General features: G+C 23.1%; 3 protein-coding genes across 3 annotated transcripts; 1 reads left to right on the top strand and 2 right to left on the bottom strand. All coding sequences in view use genetic code 6, as the record gives it.

Annotated features, from left to right (window-relative positions):
* Positions 1 to 1,118: 1,118 nt before the first annotated feature.
* On the bottom strand, positions 1,119 to 4,421 carry TTHERM_00538950 (PTEN tumor-suppressor protein C2 domain protein; the record flags this gene model as incomplete). The annotated part of the gene is made up of 10 exons (XM_001007919.3): positions 1,119 to 1,373; positions 1,430 to 1,526; positions 1,578 to 1,693; positions 1,750 to 1,811; positions 1,869 to 2,022; positions 2,090 to 2,420; positions 3,474 to 3,558; positions 3,751 to 3,805; positions 4,002 to 4,193; positions 4,290 to 4,421. 10 exons carry the CDS (start codon positions 4,419 to 4,421, stop codon positions 1,119 to 1,121), a joined length of 1,479 nt encoding a protein of 492 aa, XP_001007919.3.
* A 1,337-nt stretch (positions 4,422 to 5,758) lies between these two features.
* Positions 5,759 to 12,825, top strand: TTHERM_00538940 (DNA-directed RNA polymerase; the record flags this gene model as incomplete). The annotated part of the gene is made up of 16 exons (XM_001007918.3): positions 5,759 to 5,851; positions 6,172 to 6,429; positions 6,746 to 7,064; positions 7,195 to 7,391; positions 7,638 to 8,061; positions 8,121 to 8,327; positions 8,382 to 8,706; positions 8,785 to 9,210; positions 9,263 to 9,465; positions 9,516 to 10,367; positions 10,472 to 11,207; positions 11,318 to 11,768; positions 11,825 to 12,116; positions 12,169 to 12,276; positions 12,400 to 12,538; positions 12,606 to 12,825. The coding sequence occupies 16 exons, from the start codon at positions 5,759 to 5,761 to the stop codon at positions 12,823 to 12,825; spliced, it is 5,250 nt and encodes a 1,749-aa protein (XP_001007918.2).
* Positions 12,826 to 13,287: 462 nt separating this feature from the next.
* Positions 13,288 to 18,320, bottom strand: TTHERM_00538930 (cyclic nucleotide-binding domain protein; the record flags this gene model as incomplete). The annotated part of the gene is made up of 5 exons (XM_001007917.2): positions 13,288 to 14,620; positions 15,034 to 15,798; positions 16,069 to 16,240; positions 16,518 to 16,664; positions 16,730 to 18,320. The coding sequence occupies 5 exons, from the start codon at positions 18,318 to 18,320 to the stop codon at positions 13,288 to 13,290; spliced, it is 4,008 nt and encodes a 1,335-aa protein (XP_001007917.2).
* Between the last annotated feature and the right edge of the window lie 712 nt (positions 18,321 to 19,032).

The following is a 19,032-nucleotide window of genomic DNA, read 5'->3' as shown; positions in this document are numbered from 1 at the left end:
TAAGATAGATTATATTTTAATAAATTTTTTAAATTTAAATAGTATTAATTAATAGTATTTATGTAAATATAATTTGTTAATATTGATTGAAGATTTACAAATATTCATGACCTTTAAAACATAATAATCTCATAAAAATGGTAAGAATAAAAATTTAAATGTTAGAAATATTTGATTAAGAAGTACTGTATATTTTTATATTTTTGAATTCAGCATAAAATTAAAAAAAAAATTTTTTTATTAACATTATTAAGAGATTTCTTGAGAAGAATTTTTAAAATTTAATAAAATATTTATTAAATCCTATTTAAAATCTAATTAAATTAATAAAAATAAGATTTGTAGGAAATTTAATTAGCTAAGTAAATAATTGAATCAAATATGCATACTCATTATTAATAACAACTCAAGAAAGATATTTATTTATATATTTAATATTTCAGCTTCTACTGAAATTTCTCATATAGATATTTACAAATTAAAAATTTGTTATTAACTCATTTATGTGAAATATATAGTCATTTAGTTTTAATTAAGACATTTTTTAATTGGACTTAATACAATAATTTTAATTGAAAAATTGATGATGTTAAATTATCTATAAAAATGATTAATTCAACAAAATTTATTTAATTTTAAAAAAGTTACAAAACAGCTTTTTTTAAATACAAATATACAAATGATTTTTTATTTTATATAAAGAGATTTTAACTCTAGTTTTTATTTTAATATGTTAAAATCTTCTAAAAATATAATTCAATTTAATTTAAATATATTTTTTTATAATTTTGTCAAAATTTGAAATAATTTTTTGTAAATTAAACATTTATAAACGAAATTCAATTAAGAATAATCATCTAATGAATGCTTGCTTCTTATATTTGAATTCCTTTGAAATTATTTTTTTAATAATTTTAATAAACAAAGATTATTATTTATGGTTTTAAAATTCAATAATGGAAATTTATTACATTATATGAACTCCCTAATTAAAGATGGTAAGGAGAAGTTCATAATTTCTAATTAAGTTTTTGATTTATTTTAATTCTAAGAGCTTATCTTTTATTACTATTTATTTTGAGTAAATTACTTTCTTGAAATATTTTCAAATGAAAACTTCAATTTTTTTAGTTCTTCTGTAACTAAAATATATTTATTTTATCAATTTCTAAATTTTATGGGATATTTTATTGATTGAAAGTTGAAGCACCCTGTTTCATCTTCATTCTACTTTCATATTCTTCTTTTTTTCTTTTATTTACTTATAAATATCCGTTTTCTTCACTCATAATTTATATTTCCTATTATTAATTTGGTCTTAAAGCGTGTACTTCTACATGGAATGCTTCGCTAAATTATTTGTGCTTTTTATCCTAAAAAATTTATAATCATATAAGAGAGTGTAAAAAATAAAATATATTATTTCTACCTTGCATGCAGAATCTAGCTAATTTTTATCAAGGACTAGTACTCCATTTGGCTCAAAGAAAGCACAGTTAAACCAAAATTAAAACATTTTTTCTTTCCTTTTTAAATGAATTAAAAATTAATTTATATTTTATGTGAAAAGTAATCACTTTTTAAGGAGAGATTTATTAAAGAATTGAATTTAAACATCGCCTTTAACTTCATATTCATCTAAAACAAATTCTATATATGGCTCTTTATGGTATTTTTATAATTTAAAGTTGTCCTTTGTTTAAAAAAAAATATTTTTAAGTGAAAATATAAAAAAATTAAATAATTTACTAGCGAATTGTATTCTGTTTTTTCCTTATTATCTTAAAAGTAAGTAATTGTAAAGAATGGCTCTATTATATTTTTTAAGATCATTAAATAAATGTTTTTAAGTTTTTAATAATTTTTACCGCAACCACCAAAGAAATTAAAATTAGGAATTGTGACTAGTTTTATCTTTAGTAATTTGAGGTTGATTCTAGGAAAATTTTCTAAGTTATATCTGCATTATAGCGCTTTTTCGAAGTACTATACATATCTTATTTAGCTTGGAATAGTTACTCCCTTTTATGAATTTATTTAAAATAATTAATGTTTTTTTTTGTTAAAATTAATTTTGGGTGTTTTTTACCTTTTTATTTTTCGTTCTCATTATGCCATAGTAACGTAAAGAATCTATAGCTTTTTCATAAACTCCTGAGAACATTAAGAAACAACATATCATCACTCCAGTTCTACCTTTTCCTGCTTTGCAATGAACTGCAGCAATATTCTCGCCATTACCCTCTTCATAAATAAATTTAAACAGGTCTTTGCAAAAGTTGTATATCAGTTAAAACTCTGGTGCTTAATGATCTTCAAAAGGATAATGAGCAAAATTTTAAAATTCTTCTTTATTGTATTCTCTTTCCGAACATAAATTATATATCTTGTAACTATCTTGATGCTATTTTTTGAAGAAGCTAAAATAATTTAAAAAAATGAATTAATTATAGTAATTTAAAAGTCTTTCTAACTTATCTGATTTTAAAAAAAAGAAAATTAATCAATAAATATTATATTATTAGCTATATTACTCTTTATTATAATTATTATTGCTGTTAATTAAAATAATTAAATTATCTTATTTATTGATAAATTTATTCAATTTATAGAGTTATCTAAAAAAATTACTTGTATTTATTAATTTTTTGCAGATTATTAATAAATAAAAAAAGTAAACATAACATAATCTTGAAAAAAATATTCAAAATATGTTTTTAATTTTTAATTTGAGGTTTATCTAAATAATAAAAGTAACAATAATATTTATCTATTTTTCTTTCTTAATTTATCAGTAAAAATAAAGAAGTTAATCAGTAAAAAATTTTAATTAAAATCTAATAAATATATTCAATCATCATGCTCTTAATTCTTTTATATTCAGCATACACTAAATAATTAGTTGATTCATTAGTTAAATTAGATTTATATTTAAAATAATTATGCTTGGTTTGGTTATATTAGGATTATAAAAAATATTAAGAGAAAGTCTTTTAAAATTATATTTTTCTACCAAGTATTTTGGCATAAAATTTTTATGGTTGTACTTAATTTAGAAAGAGTAACAAGGCTAGAATAATAATAGAACTGGGTAAAATTGATAAAAAATCAAAATTGGAAATTTTGATAAAAATTATGAATAGACGTAGGACTAAAAAGAATAAAAAAACAAATTTTATAATAATTCTTAAAATTTCTTAGATTACCGAACATAATTTGCTTTTCTATTAAAATAGTTATTACCACAAAAATTTAATTTTGCAATATTTTATCGACTTTTTATCAAAGTATTTAGGAAAAAAAAAATTTTTTTCAATGAATTTGAATGGATTTATCTCTTTCAAAGCCTGTTAATTTGATGTATAAAGTTTTAGCTTTTATATGGAAAAATAATCATTCATTAATAAATTCATAAAAGTGCCAGTATTTTTTGCTTTTATAAAATAAATTAATGTAAATGAAATATTCTATACTTTTTCACTTCTTTACGATCATTTCTGTAAAGACTCTCCAATTTGTCTGCAGGAAACCCCATAGCTATAATCTTTGATGTTATATCTATTTGTATAAATATAAACAATAATGCTCATTTTACTAAAATCATCTTTATATTTATTTAAATAGTAACAAATTATTTTGCTAAATTGAAATTTTAAATATTTTTCTCACTATCATTAAGTAAGTTTGCTTTGAAGTTATTTAAAGTAGTGCTTTTTAACTTATTTTATAAACTTAATAAATAATGCCTACATGTTAAATCGAGGGAGAATTCATCTGACTCAAATCTTTTTTTTTGTTTTGAAACCTGTATATTTTATAAAATAAAGATTATCAATAAATTTTGTTGACATATTTGATAGTATTATTCTATCTATTCCTTGTTGATTATATAAGTAGCAAGCAATGAAATATAAGACAAGCCTTAAAATAATTAGATTTATAGCTGATTAAATTTTTTTTTGCAATATTTCTCATAATTTATTTATTCAAAATAATTTTACTAGCATCTTTATGTAGTTCCTGAAATATTTTTTTTTGTCTTTATTAAATGCTTTATTGATTCTTGTTGCTTCTTCATCTAACTGCGTTGTTGTTTTACGATTTAATTCGGTTTGGGCAGGAATTTAACTTATTTCTTAAACCTCTGCTTCATCTTAATCGCTATCGCCATAATAATAGTCATATTGAACTTCCTAGTTTAAACAAAATAAATTAATTATCTTTGCAGATTTTCTATGTAAAATCCAAGCAAAATCTAACAGCCTTATTTATAAAATTGTGCATCTTACATTATCAGATGATTAGCTTGCATTGTCAAAGACATTATTTTATTCTTCATAGTAATCGTCATCATAAGAATACCCCTTCTAATTATCTTAGTTGGGTTCAAATATGTTTCCTTAAATTGGTTATGATGCCATGTTGATTTTAGTGAGTTGCTATTTAGTTATAAATATTTCCTTAGCAAACTATCTCTTTGAAAACTTATTTTAAATGCAAACAAAGCAAAGAATATTTGTGATTAATAATTATCAATAATATTAACAAACAAAAGAAGTATGTTAATTAATAGTTCAGTCTTCTTCTATGTTATTTTTGTAATAATTGAACTAATTACTATTAAAAATTAATTATGTATATTATTTACAATCTAGAGAAACAAAGTATAAGATTATTCTATTGCTAGAATGACTTCATAAAACTAAAATTTTAATGTATAAAACTGATATCAACAAAAACTCTAGTTAAATTACTTAAACCCAAATTACTAATTATACTTATTTATAAATAGATTTTTACAATCCTTAATTAATTCAGCTTATATTATATTTTTATGTCATTTTCAAAATTTATTGATTTATTTTTATTCCATTTTCTTAAAATAGTAAACATAATTAAGTAAATCATTAACTGTTGAAAAATTTATTTAAAACCAAATATCAATCAATCAACATTATTCATTATATTTAAATGAAAAAACTGAGTTGTTCAAATATATTTATTTTAAATGAATTTAGTCAATATTAAATTAAGAATTATTTTATTTTTACAAAAAATCAAACTTATTTTCAAAATATTTAAATGATAATTAAAAAATTTAAAATATATATAATAATATAAATAATATATTTTTATAATTATTTTATTCAAAATATAATTAAAATATTTAAATAAATTTATAAATTTAAATTAATTTTAAACCAAATTCCTTTTCATCAAATAATATTTCAAATTATCACTTTTGTATAATTTTTGACTTAATATTTATTTGGTGATTTTTTAGTTAGCTAGATTTTTAATTTGAAATTGCTCATGAAAATTTGAATGTTTAGCTAAATTTGTTTTTAATAATTTGGCGGACTTTAAACAAATTGCATTGTTATGAATGAAAAATAAAATAGATATAAACAATTTATTGATGTTTTTGTTAAAAGCACTATAAAATAGAATAAAATGATTTTCATAAAATTTTAATTAGTAAAATAAATAATATATTTATTAAAAAATTAAGTTAAAAACAGTCTGATAGATATAATACTTTATTTGGTTGTGTCTAGGGAAGATGATTTACTAAGTAATTGAATAGACTGTTTTCGAAAAGGAAGAAATTAATTAATTAAAAAGTGTATTTATTTAGTTAGATACATTAAAAAAATAAATCTTTTTACAGCTAATAATTAAACAAAGCAATTGATATAATTAATAAATCAGATTTATTGCATTTTATTGATATTAAAAAGCAAAAAAAAATCAAGAAATGAAATAGTCTGGACAAAAGTATGCTTACTCCTAGATGGAGACAGCCAAAGTTAATGGCGTCCATTTCTCTATTCTCTCTGAAAAGGAAATAGTACATATACATTCTATAAAATTATTTTTTTATGCAAGATTAGAATTTATTATTTAAATGGACTTCAAATATTAAGATTTACATTAGAGGGAATATTAATTTTTAAAATTTAATGCATATTTCAAATCTTAGAATATACTTTTTAAAAATGGATATAAATTTTTTATAGCTATTGTTTTACTATTTGATTGTAATAAGCATAAAATGAATGTTTCAAGATTTAGCATAATTAAATAATAAGTCTATTTAAATAAATTGGAGTTTGCTTATTCTTAGCGGTTCAAAGAGCAATCATTAAATTATTTCATAAAATAAAATAGGAAAGCTGGTGCGTTTGTGAAATTAAAAATTTTGAAAATGGTAATAAAGAAGATGAAGGCTTTATAAACGATAAAAGATTAGGTACTACCTCTAAGGATGCATGCAAAACTTGTAATTAAAAGAATGAATGTCCTGGTCATTTTGGTTACATCAATCTTAGAAGGCCTATATATCATATCAATTTCATAAACACAGTCAAGCAAATTCTTCTCTGCGTCTGTCACAAATGTGGTGCTGTAAGAGAGCCCCCTATTAAGGTGAATTATTATAGCAATACATTATTTTTTTCTTACAATTCGGCTGTATTTCTCCCTAAAATGAAATCAATTTTGCTAAAATTACCTTTGATTGTATAATTTATGAATTCAATTCTACCGCCTTTAAAAAAAACTTAACTCATAACATCGAAATTACAAATTGCATGAAAAAAGGAAGCATTTATAAAATAAATTAGACACAACTCAATTTTAATTTAATTGTGTTTGTTTTTTAGAGAGAAAACAGCTTCAACATAAAGAGAAAAATAAATCATTTAATTTCTATTTATAAAGAATATTCAATATTAAACAATAGAGAAATGAGAGTGGTAAACCTGCAAGTAAAACAGAATTTGCTAAACTTGAAAAGTATTTAGAAGTTATGAATATTTCTTAGCCTAAGAGAAGACTTAATGAATTGTATAAAATCCTTGGAAAATAATCCAAATGCCAAAACGATAAGTGCAACTCATATTTATTTGTTAAAGTCAGTGTAGTGAAGTTCTTAAATCTTAAAGTAGCTGAAAAGTAAAGTGATAAGGATGCTATTGAGTATGATCTGAGTGCAGAATAAGCATTAGAAATTTTAAAGAAGATTAGATATGCTGACTCCAAAAAGTTATTAGCTTACAAAGGTATTAAGATTTTTAGTTAATACTTTGTAATCAAAAACCAAATGAGAGTTTTAAAATACAATCATATTTATTGATGATTATATTTGAATACTTCTTTTATATGTAAGTGAAATATTTTTTATATTAAAAGGATAAAGAAAACATGATGACGATTTCTTGTAGCCAACTAATCTTATCTTAACAAAGTTGCTTGTACCTCCACCCTAAGTTCGCCCTTCTATTGAAATGTCATCTAATATGACCTGTCAAGATGAACTCACTAAATGCTATGAAGAAGTATTGAAGCTAAATGCATAAATTAAAGATAATTCTGATAACAGAAAGCTGGTAAATAAAACATTTTTTTAATAATTTATATTTGTTTTAAAAAATAAAAAATCTCAGTATATAGTTTAGCAAAAATTTATTAAAATTTTAGATAGATAATATTAATTAATATTTAAAAAGAGCAAGAATATCTTTAAAAATATAAAGCTTTATAAAATAAAATATTTAAATGCTAAGCGAACATATTTTATGATGATATAAATTGTTTTTAGATTATGAAGTTAATTTTGATTTTTTGTTTAAAAGGTTGAGTAAATCTAGAGTGTTGTTGCCAGAATGATGGATAACGATAAACCAAGATTAGAAGCACTTAAAATTAAATCAAAGGTTGTTAAAAGTTTTTCTTAGAGATTAAAAGGAAAAGAAGGTAGATTTAGATAAAATTTAATGGGTAAAAGAGTAGATTTTTCTGCAAGATCTGTTATTTCCCCAGATGCAAATTTATGGTTGGATGAATTAGGTGTTCCTAGAAGTATTGCTGACAGTTTGACTGTTCCTGAAATAGTTAACTAACAAAATATAAACAGAATTCGTGAATTATGGAAGTAAGGCAAAATTAAAAGTATTATGAAACCTAATCGTGAAAAATAGATTTATGAAGCTTACGATGCTATTATTTGCAGTGGTGATAGATAAGCTGATGATAATTTTGACATGCACGTTAATGATGGTAAATATTATTAATTTCATTCTTTTTAGATTATAGTTATTGTTCATAAATAAAAATAGGTGTTATTATTGAAAGAGCCTTATAGAATGGTGATTATGTGCTATTTAACCGTTAGCCCTCTCTCCATAAAATGAGTATGATGGGACATAGAGTTAGAATTCTTCCTTACAGTACTTTCCGTCTTAACTTATCAGTCACAACCCCTTATAATGCAGATTTTGACGGTGATGAAATGAATATGCATGTGCCATAATCTTATGAAACTCGTAAATATGATTGAATTGAAAATATCTTTTTAAAAAGTTAATTTAAATATAAAGGTGTTGAACTTGGTTATATTTGCCATGTTCCTAGATAAATTGTCACTCCCAAGGCTAACAAACCAGTTATGGGTTTGGTGCAAGATTCATTATTAGGTGTAGCTATGTTTACTTTAAGAGATAAGTTTTTAACAAGAGAATAAGTTATGAATTTAGTTATGTGGATTGACAATTGGGAAGGAGACCTACCCATGCCTGCTATTCTTAAACCTGAACCTTTATGGACTGGTAAATAAATTATGTCTTTAGTCATTCCTGAATAAATGACTATGACCAGATTCAAAGGTGACAAGGAAGATGACAAGTGGTTCCATAAATAGGATGAGTAATAATTAGTTAAATTTTATTTTAATTTACATCTATCTTATTTATATTTTACATAAACGATTAATTTAATAAACAGATCTATTTACATCTACAAAGGTGAACTAATTTAAGGCTATATGAATAAGGCTATTGTTGGTGATGGTCCTGGTGGTTTAGTCCATTTGATTTGGTTAGATATTGGTCATGAAGAAACTAAAAATTTCATGACTAGATGTTAGAGGGTAGTTAATAACTGGCTTATTATGTTTGGTCACACAATCAGTTGTGCTGATATCGTGCCTAGTGAAAAATGTTCAGAAGAAATTGAAAAAATTAGAAAGAAAGCCTTTGAAAAATATGATAAAATTGAATTAGATTTCTAAGATGCAGCTTATATTGATTAAAATAATATGCACAAGGCTGGTAAGAAGATTTTTGATTCTTTCGAAGTTCAAGTTAACTCCATCTTGAATGAACTCAGACAAGAATCCGAAAAGAAAGCAGAAGAAACAATTAAATTCAAGTATATTTATTTATTTACTTTTAAAAATGTAACTCTAAAAAATCTAAAATAGGTACAACTAATTCAACAAGATGGTGTGGTCAGGTTCAAAAGGTAAAGCTACTAACTTAGCCTAAGTCATGGGTCTTGTAGGTTAACAAAATATTGAAGGTGCTAGAATCAGGAATGGTTTTTCAAGAAGAACTCTTCCTCATTTCTGCAAAGATGATAATGGTATTATTGCAAGAGGTTTCGTCGTTAACAATTTCTACATAGGTAAATAAATATTAAAAAATAAATGTAATAATTGTTTTAAATATATACAGGTTTAAAGCCCTACGAATTCTTCTTCCACACAATGGGTGGTAGAGAAGGTCTTTCTGATACTGCAGTCAAGACAAGTAGAACTGGTTATATTTAAAGAAAGCTTGTCAAGGCTCTTGAAGATGTCATCGTACGTTATGATGGTACAGTTAGAGATAGTTAGGGTATGATTATTTAAACATGCTATGGTGAAGATTCATTGGCAGGTGAATTCATCGAAACCTAAAAGATCGGAGAAGTTGATTATAAGGAAGAAGATTTCCAAAAGGAATACAGATTTGTCAAAGCAAATAAAAGCGACGACTGGTTATTCCAATATACAAAATTGGACTAGATGGAAAATCAAATTAGCAAAGAAATCAGTAGAGATGTTTTAATTGCAATCAAGGAAGAATTTATGCGTATGATTAACGAAAGAAACGAAGGAGAAGATCCTAAATTTATCTTAGAATAAGAGTACGAAGAACTCATCGAAGCTAGAAACCTGTTTAGAAAGAATTTCTACTTCTACGCATAAGAAGGCAAACTTGATATTAACTTGCCAGTCAACATTGGTAGAATGATTGAATCTGCTAAAATTGAAATGTCTTAAAAGAATAAAACTTATACTAGAGATTAATGTAAGACTAATCCTATTTAAGTTTATAAGAGTCTCTTAGAATTATTTAAGAATCTTGATGACTATGCAGTTAAAAGAGGTATGGAGTATGAATCTTTGGCTTTGTTCAAGGCTCATATCCGTCTCCATCTTGGTTCCAAAAAGATAGTATTAAGGCATAAGCTTTCAATGGAAGTATTTGATAAACTCACAAAGGAAATTTTTGATAAATTTAAAAAAGCCATTTCTCACCCAGGTAAATATATTTTTAAAATTAATTGGCAAGAAAATTTTTATTTGTTAATTTCATTTTATGCTTTTTTATTCTGTTTCTTATGAGTTGGTTTAATTTTATTAAAGGTGAAACCATTGGTGCTATTTCAGCTTAATCTGTAGGTGAACCCACAACATAAATGACTTTGAATACTTTCCACTTTGCAGGTGTGTCAGATCGTAACGTTACGCTTGGTGTCCCTCGTCTTTAGGAAATATTAGATGCTTCTAAAAATGTAAAGACACCAGAAATGACTGTCTTCTTTGAAAATGGTTTAAGAAAAAAAATTTTCAGGAAAGATATGATGAGCAACTATGATGCAGAAAGCTTTAAGAGAGAATATGACGAAATTGTTTCGTAGGAAAGATAGGAAATTTTAAGACTTAAACAAGAGATTGAATACTAAACTATTTCTTACTACATTAATCAAACCAGAATTGTTTATAAATCTAAAGATGATGAAGACTTTTAATAACAAGATAACATTTTCGATGATGATAATATTTCTGATGATCTCGAAGATCCTATTGTCCTCATTATTTATTTTGATACTTAAAAGACAACAATTGATACTTTTGAACTCTTGAATGCAAAAATTAGAAAAATTGCTGATGACTCTAAAAAGTGGGGTAACCTCATAGTTGAAAAGAAATAATTTGAAAAAGGACAAATTCATGTTAAATTTGACTCTACCCAATTAGGTTAAGGATAATAAAATCCAGATTCTTAAATGAACGCTTATTCTTCTCTCCTTCTCTTTGAATCCGAATTCAAGGATGCATACATAGGAGGTATTTAGAAAATCCAAAAAGTTTATCCTACGTAATATTTTATATTTTTTTTCTATCTCTTTTATTTAATTATGTTAAAAATAAATAAATAAACAAACAAACACATAACTATCAATTAATTATTTATTTTATATTTAATAGCCAAAAGAAGGAATTCAGACCTTGGGTTGAAAATGAATGTATATGTGAAGCCCCCAAACCAGGTGCAGCTTTCTTCACAGAGAGAAAACCTTAAGAACATATTTTCAATACTTCTGGTTCAAATCTCAAAGAAGTATTGAAGGTTGATAAAGTAGATGCTACTAGAACTTATTCTAACGATATCTAAGAAATCATTACCATTCTTGGTATCGAAGCAGGTAGAAGATCTATTGTTAATTAAATTAGAGTCGTCATTGAACCTTATGGTATTTACATCAACTATCGTCATTTAGCTATTTTGGCTGAGTGGATGACTGTAAGAGGTCGTTTGACTCCTATTAATAGAAACGGTATCAATCGTATTCCTGGTTTATCTTGCCTCAGAAAATCTTCCTTTGAAGAGACAGTAGATATTCTCAACACAGCTGCCATTTTCTTTGAAAAGGATGATGTAATTAATTAATTAATCAAGAAATATTTTTAAATTATTATTTTCATATTTTAAAGTTGAAAGGTGTTACTGAAAATATTATCTTTGGTCAAAATTGTGATATTGGTACTGGTTGCTTCGACTTATTAGTCGACTTGAATAAGGTTGGTGAATTTAAAACAAAGAGATAGGTTGAATAGACATTAGAGATGGAAGATTATTCAGAAAACGAATCCTCTCGTTACGAAAATACTCCTTCTCATTTCCAAACTCCTGGTCCCGGTCTCGTTTCTGCTTATCCTAATTCTATTAGAACAGTATAACATGCTGGATCTTTCACTCCAACCACTCCCTACCTAAACTCTCCTGGTAAAATAATTTTGTTTTCAATCAACAGCATAATTTTTAATTTATAAATTAGGATACAATATGTCAACTCCTATCTCTTACTCTAACACCTATAACCAAACCAGAAGTTCTTAATATAGTCCTCAGACAGGCAATAATTCTCCATTTGTTCCTTCTCCAAGTAATTTTTTTCCATTTTTTACAACTTTAAATCAGGAAAGAATTAATTTAATCTTGAAAAATAAATTTTAAAACCATAAAAATATAAATTAAAATTTTAATTTTTAATACTAATATCATAAAGACTACTCACCTCCAAGCCACACTCCAGCTGGTTCAACAAGCCCTGCAAACGCTAGTCCTTATGCAAGCTCACCTTAATATAAAAGCAGTAGTCTTAGTGGAGCTCACTCTCCCTCTTACACTTCACCTTCACAAGTGAGGTATAAAAATAAAAAAAATACAATAAATTTTAATTTAATTATTAATAAAAAATGAAATATAAATTAGATATAATTCCCCAAGTTATCAAAATCCTCATGCTAGTTCATCTAGTCCACTTGATAGATCTAAGTCAGCTTATATGGGATCCTAACAATCACCTTAATACATGAGTTCTCCTCACTATGAATAGAGAACAACTCCTATGACTAGAAATATTAAAAGCGAAACTTCTTACAATCCAACTGAAGAAAGGGAAAGTGAAGAAAGTGATTCTGATCAAGATTGAACGATTTGATTTTTTTTAATTGTACACTTACCTCTTAAATTATATATTTTATCTAATTTAACTTAAATTACATTTGTTAAAGTAATTAAACTTTATCAAAAAGAGTTAGGTTTCAATTAAAATTATAAAATATTTTCAAAAAACTTATGTTTCAATTTTTAAATAAGTTTATATCGAGTATTTTTTTATTTTTTATTTTCATTAACTCTATCAAAAAATTTCTTCAATTTCATTTAATAATTTCACAAAAAACAAAAAAACAGAATTCGTATAAACTTTAAATAATAGTAAAAATTTTCAAAATATAAAAAATTAATTATGTTTTGAAAAAGTTTTTTAGATTAGATATGACTTAGCTTTGAAGCACTAATATATAAATATATAATTAAATAATTATGTTTTTTTAAAAATTTATAATTAACTATTTATTTAATTTAATGAATAAATTAAAAACAAAAAAAATCAGACTACTTATTTTAGCTATTCTTTTTACTTTAAAGTAACTCCATATGATAACGAAGTAAGCTCCTTTTTTTTTTAGCGTACATTGTTTTTAGAAGGCGTTTCACAAATTAACCTGTTTTAAATATGGTCTAAAGCAAATATAATTTATCTTCTTCTTTCTAAGTTTTTTTTAAATCTTTCTTTTTTTTATTAAGTCTAAATTTTTTTCAAAGTTGTTATTACTCTATCAATATTATTATGAGGAAAAAATTTTTTGTATATTTTTACTCTCTCAAAATCATACATTTAAATCTACTCAAAAAAATCTTATTAAGAATAAAACTTTGAATATTAAGAATAGTCATGAGATCTAATCAAGTTATTACTGGTTTTTTAACTGTTTCTCATTTTTTCGGAAGCAAATTCTTACGTTAACTAATTTGTCTAATTTTTAAATTACAAATTTGTTTACTTACTTGAGCTTAATTTAGTTAAAGATCTATTACCCTTGTATTCGCTTGATTTAATTCTGTTTAATTAATTTTTAGATGGGTTTTCTTCTCCTTTTTCTTGCTATTATATTTGCTACTCAAATATTTTGAAGCTTGTTGCAGACAAAGAAGGTTATTCTTTTTTATTATTTTATTATATATTGGATTAAACCTTTATGATTTATGGAGATAGAAAAAAAACATCCTAATCATCTAGTAACTCTTTCGATATTTTCTTCTAAAAGAAAATTTAATTTTTTGGATCTTAATTTGAATTTTAAGTATTTTATTTATTAAAATTGACTTATTTTGAATTCAAATAATTTTTAAAATCACTTCTTGATTTAATAAATTAACCTTATTTTTAGTTATTCTCCTTAGCATTTTCATTAGCTAGACTATTATACAGCTAATTTTGCTTTTTTAAAACAGAAACTATTTATTCAACCTTAGAAAAATACTGTGTATCAGGAGATATGTTAAAGTTATTATTAATTTATTATAAATCATAATTATTAGCACAATTGTTAGAAACTTAATCATTCAAAGCCGAATTCTATTTAATTAAGCCTATTTGTTTTTCTATTATACTTATTTCATCTTAATTAGATTTAATGAGTTTTTGTATTTGTTTATTTTCTATCTTTTAAGATAAATCTGTTGTTTATTTTGCAAAACTTTTTATTTCTTACCCAAATTTACTAGATTAAGCATCCTAAGATAGTAAGCTGTCAGTATCAAAAGTTAATCCTTCATCTTCATCAGAAGTAATATTGTAGAGAAATTATGTTCTACTATTGAGATTTCTACATAAATCTTTTAATTTTTTACAAATTTGGATATTCTTTTTAGCTTAAATTCTAATTAATTTTTTAATTCATTAAAAAAATTATTAAATTTAGTTTTAATTATAATTAGAAAATACATATGAACTATTAATATTAAGTAAAATATCATGAATATAGATAATTATTTAAATTAAAAATTTGTTTCATATTTTTACTAATTTTCTATTAAATATTCATTAAAAAAAGTTATTTTAATAAATTATTCAAAATAAATATTTTTTATTTAGTATTTCAATATTCATTTGAATATTTATTTTTTTAAAATAAAAATTTAGTAAATGTTTAAAAAATAAAGATAGAATTATCTATCTGAATTAATTTTTGAAAATTTAATTAAGATATCTAATTGAAATTAATAAAAATGATAATTAAAAAATATATAAAAAATAGGCTTCACTAAGCAAATAAAAAAAATAAAACATTACATGGGTTTCAGTTATTTTGTTTTTTCTGCTCTTAAATAGTTTGGTTGTCTTTCTTAAATCTCAGAAAAATTATTTTTCAAGAATATGAATTACTTGTCAAAAAATGGATGAGTTACAGGGCAATTAGAAGCTAAATGACCTATTTTTTTACATGAGTAACACTTTAAATATAGGCAGCTTAAATTTCCATGGATAGCTATTTTTTCTTATATCATTTTAAATCTCTCAAAATCATATTCACTAGTTTTTACTAAATCAATAAATCTATCTCTTTTTATTCTATATAAAGTAGTGAGATTCACACTTCTTGCAGAAGCACTTCTTGCTAAACCAGAAAAGAAGGAAATTTCACCAAAAAACTAGTTTTATGTAATTGTCTAATATACTTTACAAGAAGTTTCTTTGTCTTATCTATAGCAATCTGAGTATATTTCAACTATTCCGTTTTAGATAAAATAAATTGATTAATCATTCGTATCGTTTTCTTGAAATATTATTTCATTTGGAGTAACTAGCACTTCTTCCATAATAAAAACGATACTCTTATTAATTTTATGGGAAAAATTATTTTTAAAAATATTTTAATCTTGCAGAATTTTTGAATTTATCTATTAGGTGATTTCTTCTCTAAGCTAGTTAGATAATGTACCTATAATCTTATCCTCAGCCTACTTATCTCTATTTTTTGATTCTTATTCTAAAAAACTGAGATAGAATCTTACTCTAGTTTTCAGCTAAATATCCACATTCTTTCTATTTAAATATCTATTTAAACACATTAATTAATTTTTACAATTTTTATTAAAACAAATTAAAGATTTTTTTAAACATTCAAAAGATTTTAAAAATTTATTCATTTTTTTTAAATTCAACAATAATAATAAACTTATGAAAAAAATAGTTAATTCGTCATCTGTTTATTTTTATATCTTAATTTAAAATAATTAAAATTAAACAAGTTTTAATTAAAATGATTAATTAAAAAAAAAAATAATTATTTAATATAATTTTATTTGGTTTTATTTAAATATATACCTTTATATAATAGAAATATTCTCATTCAACTTTTTTGATGATCTTTCTATTTCTTAAAGGATAAAACCAATATTATTTATAGAATAAGCATATACACAGCTGAAAACAATCAGGGCTATAGAAATAAACAATGCTTCTGAAGAGTTTGTTGCTGTAATATCACCATAACCAACTTTTTAATTAATAGATAACACTTCAAATACTAATGATCAATTAATTAATTAGTTAAAATTTTTTGTTGTTTTTTTAATAATTTAGAGACTTTTTCATCATTTAAATTACGTTTAAAAAGTTTATGAAAAAGTAAATATGTTTAAAATTTATTTTTAAGACTTATGGAAAAATTATTTAAGATTTGGATTATTTAAAGAATATTTTGATATCGTTTTTAAATAAACAATTTTAATTATTTATAAAATATTTTTGTATGAAATTAATGAATTAATTACCTGTTGTCATTGTTGTTACTGCCCAGTAAATAGAATAAATATATCTATCATAATATTCTAAATTCGTAATTCCATATTTTTATAACCAAGAGACTTAAAAGTTGTTTGAATCTTCATAGATTCCTAACATGTAGAATGCTATACTTACTTTTTACAAATAATGAAAAATTTAATAAAATAATATAATTACTGCTAAAATTTTAGTTATTTACCTATGTGAGTAACTGTGACTACATTTAAGACTTACGAAAAAAGCCAAAATAAATGCTTTTGACTTTGTTCTAATGTAATAATGCTTTGCAATAATTTTTTCTATTTTAAAGCCCTGTTAAGGAGTAAAAAGATTAAAAAATTTTCTAGATACAAATAGAGGCTATTGTTTGGATTATATGAAATTTCTTTATTTCTATATTTTAACTTAAAAAGGATGGTGGAAAGACTTATTACATCGGTTATAAAGATACTTGAGGTAATATATTTAAATATAATCTTTGACCTTATTTAAATAATTTAATCTTTCTCAAAGTATGAAGTATTAAATTTTTTTAAAATATCAATTAAAGTTATTGATAATATTATTTCAAAAAAGGTAACCATAAACAAGTTTGTTGTCTCATTTTAAGCAAAAAACACTTCAATCGAGTAAAGGAACAAAAATAAATATGTCATTGTAATCTAAAGCAAATCCCATAAAACAATTGCTGAGCTTGTTGGCATAAAAATTTTGATAGGAATAACTTCTTCTTTAAAACTATCAATTATTAATGATTTAATCTGTTGATATTTTATAATAAAAGCCCTTAGAAAAGAATTTTTATAAGCCTTAAATGATACTTAATTATAATTTTGTTAATAGTAACTTAAATCACTAATTAGCTATAAATTACCAGTGTCTACATCATTTAGACTTTTCTTTAAGTGCCTTTGCTTAATTGCTGAAGCAAATTTAAATATTTTAAATTAAATTCTATTCTATTTTTATGTTTAGTTTAACTAAAGATTTTCAAAAAATGTTAAACTCCTTTTGTAGTTTTTAAACTTTTTTTTAGGTTTTATGCAACAAATAAGTTTATTCAACACACCTTGTTTGCTTTTTGATTTTGATTTTATATTTTTAAAGAACAGAGAATTAATTTCTTGTTAGAAATTAAATTTTTTCTTTTACTCATTACCATTATCTTATCTCATTAGATTTTTTCCACTCAACATACTAAAATTATTCATTTCAATATTTTAATGGGTCTTGTATTTACTAGAATCTTCAGAAGATTCATTATATTTGTTAAGAGATTATTGTAATTTTTCGCTTTATGGAGAAACAACAAGATCATTTCGATTAAAATCATAGGAAAGCATATTTTATGGCGAATCCTCACTAAAAGCTAATTTTAAATCTTGACCTAGTTATTATTTTTCATCATCTTCCTACTTCTACTAGAATATTCCCTTTTAAATGCTAATATCATCAAAATCAGAATTAGAATTCATTTCTTTAGCATTTATAGATTATTTGCCAAGCTAAAATCTATTTTTAGGTTAATGTTCACTTTAACCAAGCTAATTTATAAATTCAAAATCTTCTATACTTTTAAAAGAAGGAGGATCATTTCCATGATCTCCATTGAGTGATCTCCCAATTTTAGTTTAACCCTTTAATTTGTCATGCATTGTTTACATTTTAAGTCTGAGTTCGTTTTATTCTTATTCATCTCTTTAGCCTCCTTACTTTAAAAGCTGATTTGTTTGAAAAGATGTCTAGTTTTGAGAAGATTAATAAATTGTAATTCTATTAATATCTTCCATTGATAAATAGTTTTATCAGATCTTGTTTTTTAATTAAGTCAAAATAGGTATTTAAGCTAAATAAAATATAGTGTATAGCTCTTTTTTTCACCTGCTTAATAAAAATTTTTTCTTTATTTAACTAATAAATTATTAGCTAAGTTTTATAAAGTTTTTATGTATTTAACTTATTTAAATAAATAAATAATTCTTAATTATATTAAAATTCATTTTATTTTCATATTTTTCGTTATTTATTTTTTTAAAATTCATGAATCATAAATTATGTAAAATCAATATTAGTTATTTAGTTTATTCAACCTGTTAAATCAATATTATTTTTATCATTTTTATTAAAATTTTAAAAATAGTTAACTTCCTTTAATTTCATTTTTTTAAATAGCATAGATTCTTAATATTTAATATAATCAAATAAATACTAAATAAATTATTGTTAAAATATTATTTCAAAGATTTATTAGATTTTATATTAATGATATTTTTATTTTTAGTATTTACATACATATTATTTTAAATACCGTACACTATAATAACTAATTATAATTATTTAATTTATTTTACTTTTTAAATATAAATAAATTCTTTTCTTAATCTTCTTATTCATTATTTGAATGACCCCCTATCTTTTTGAAATGTATTGATGTGTTGTCTGTCTATAAATATCTCTATGTTATTTTATTATTTTCTATATTTTTTTTTCTCTAAAATCCAT

The sequence above is a fragment of the Tetrahymena thermophila genome (genome assembly GCF_000189635.1).
Source record: "Tetrahymena thermophila SB210 genomic scaffold scf_8254807, whole genome shotgun sequence".
NCBI classification, from domain to species: Eukaryota; Ciliophora; class Oligohymenophorea; order Hymenostomatida; family Tetrahymenidae; genus Tetrahymena; species Tetrahymena thermophila.
The sequence above is the reverse complement of the archived record's forward strand: the minus strand, read 5'-3'. Positions and strand labels throughout refer to the sequence as shown.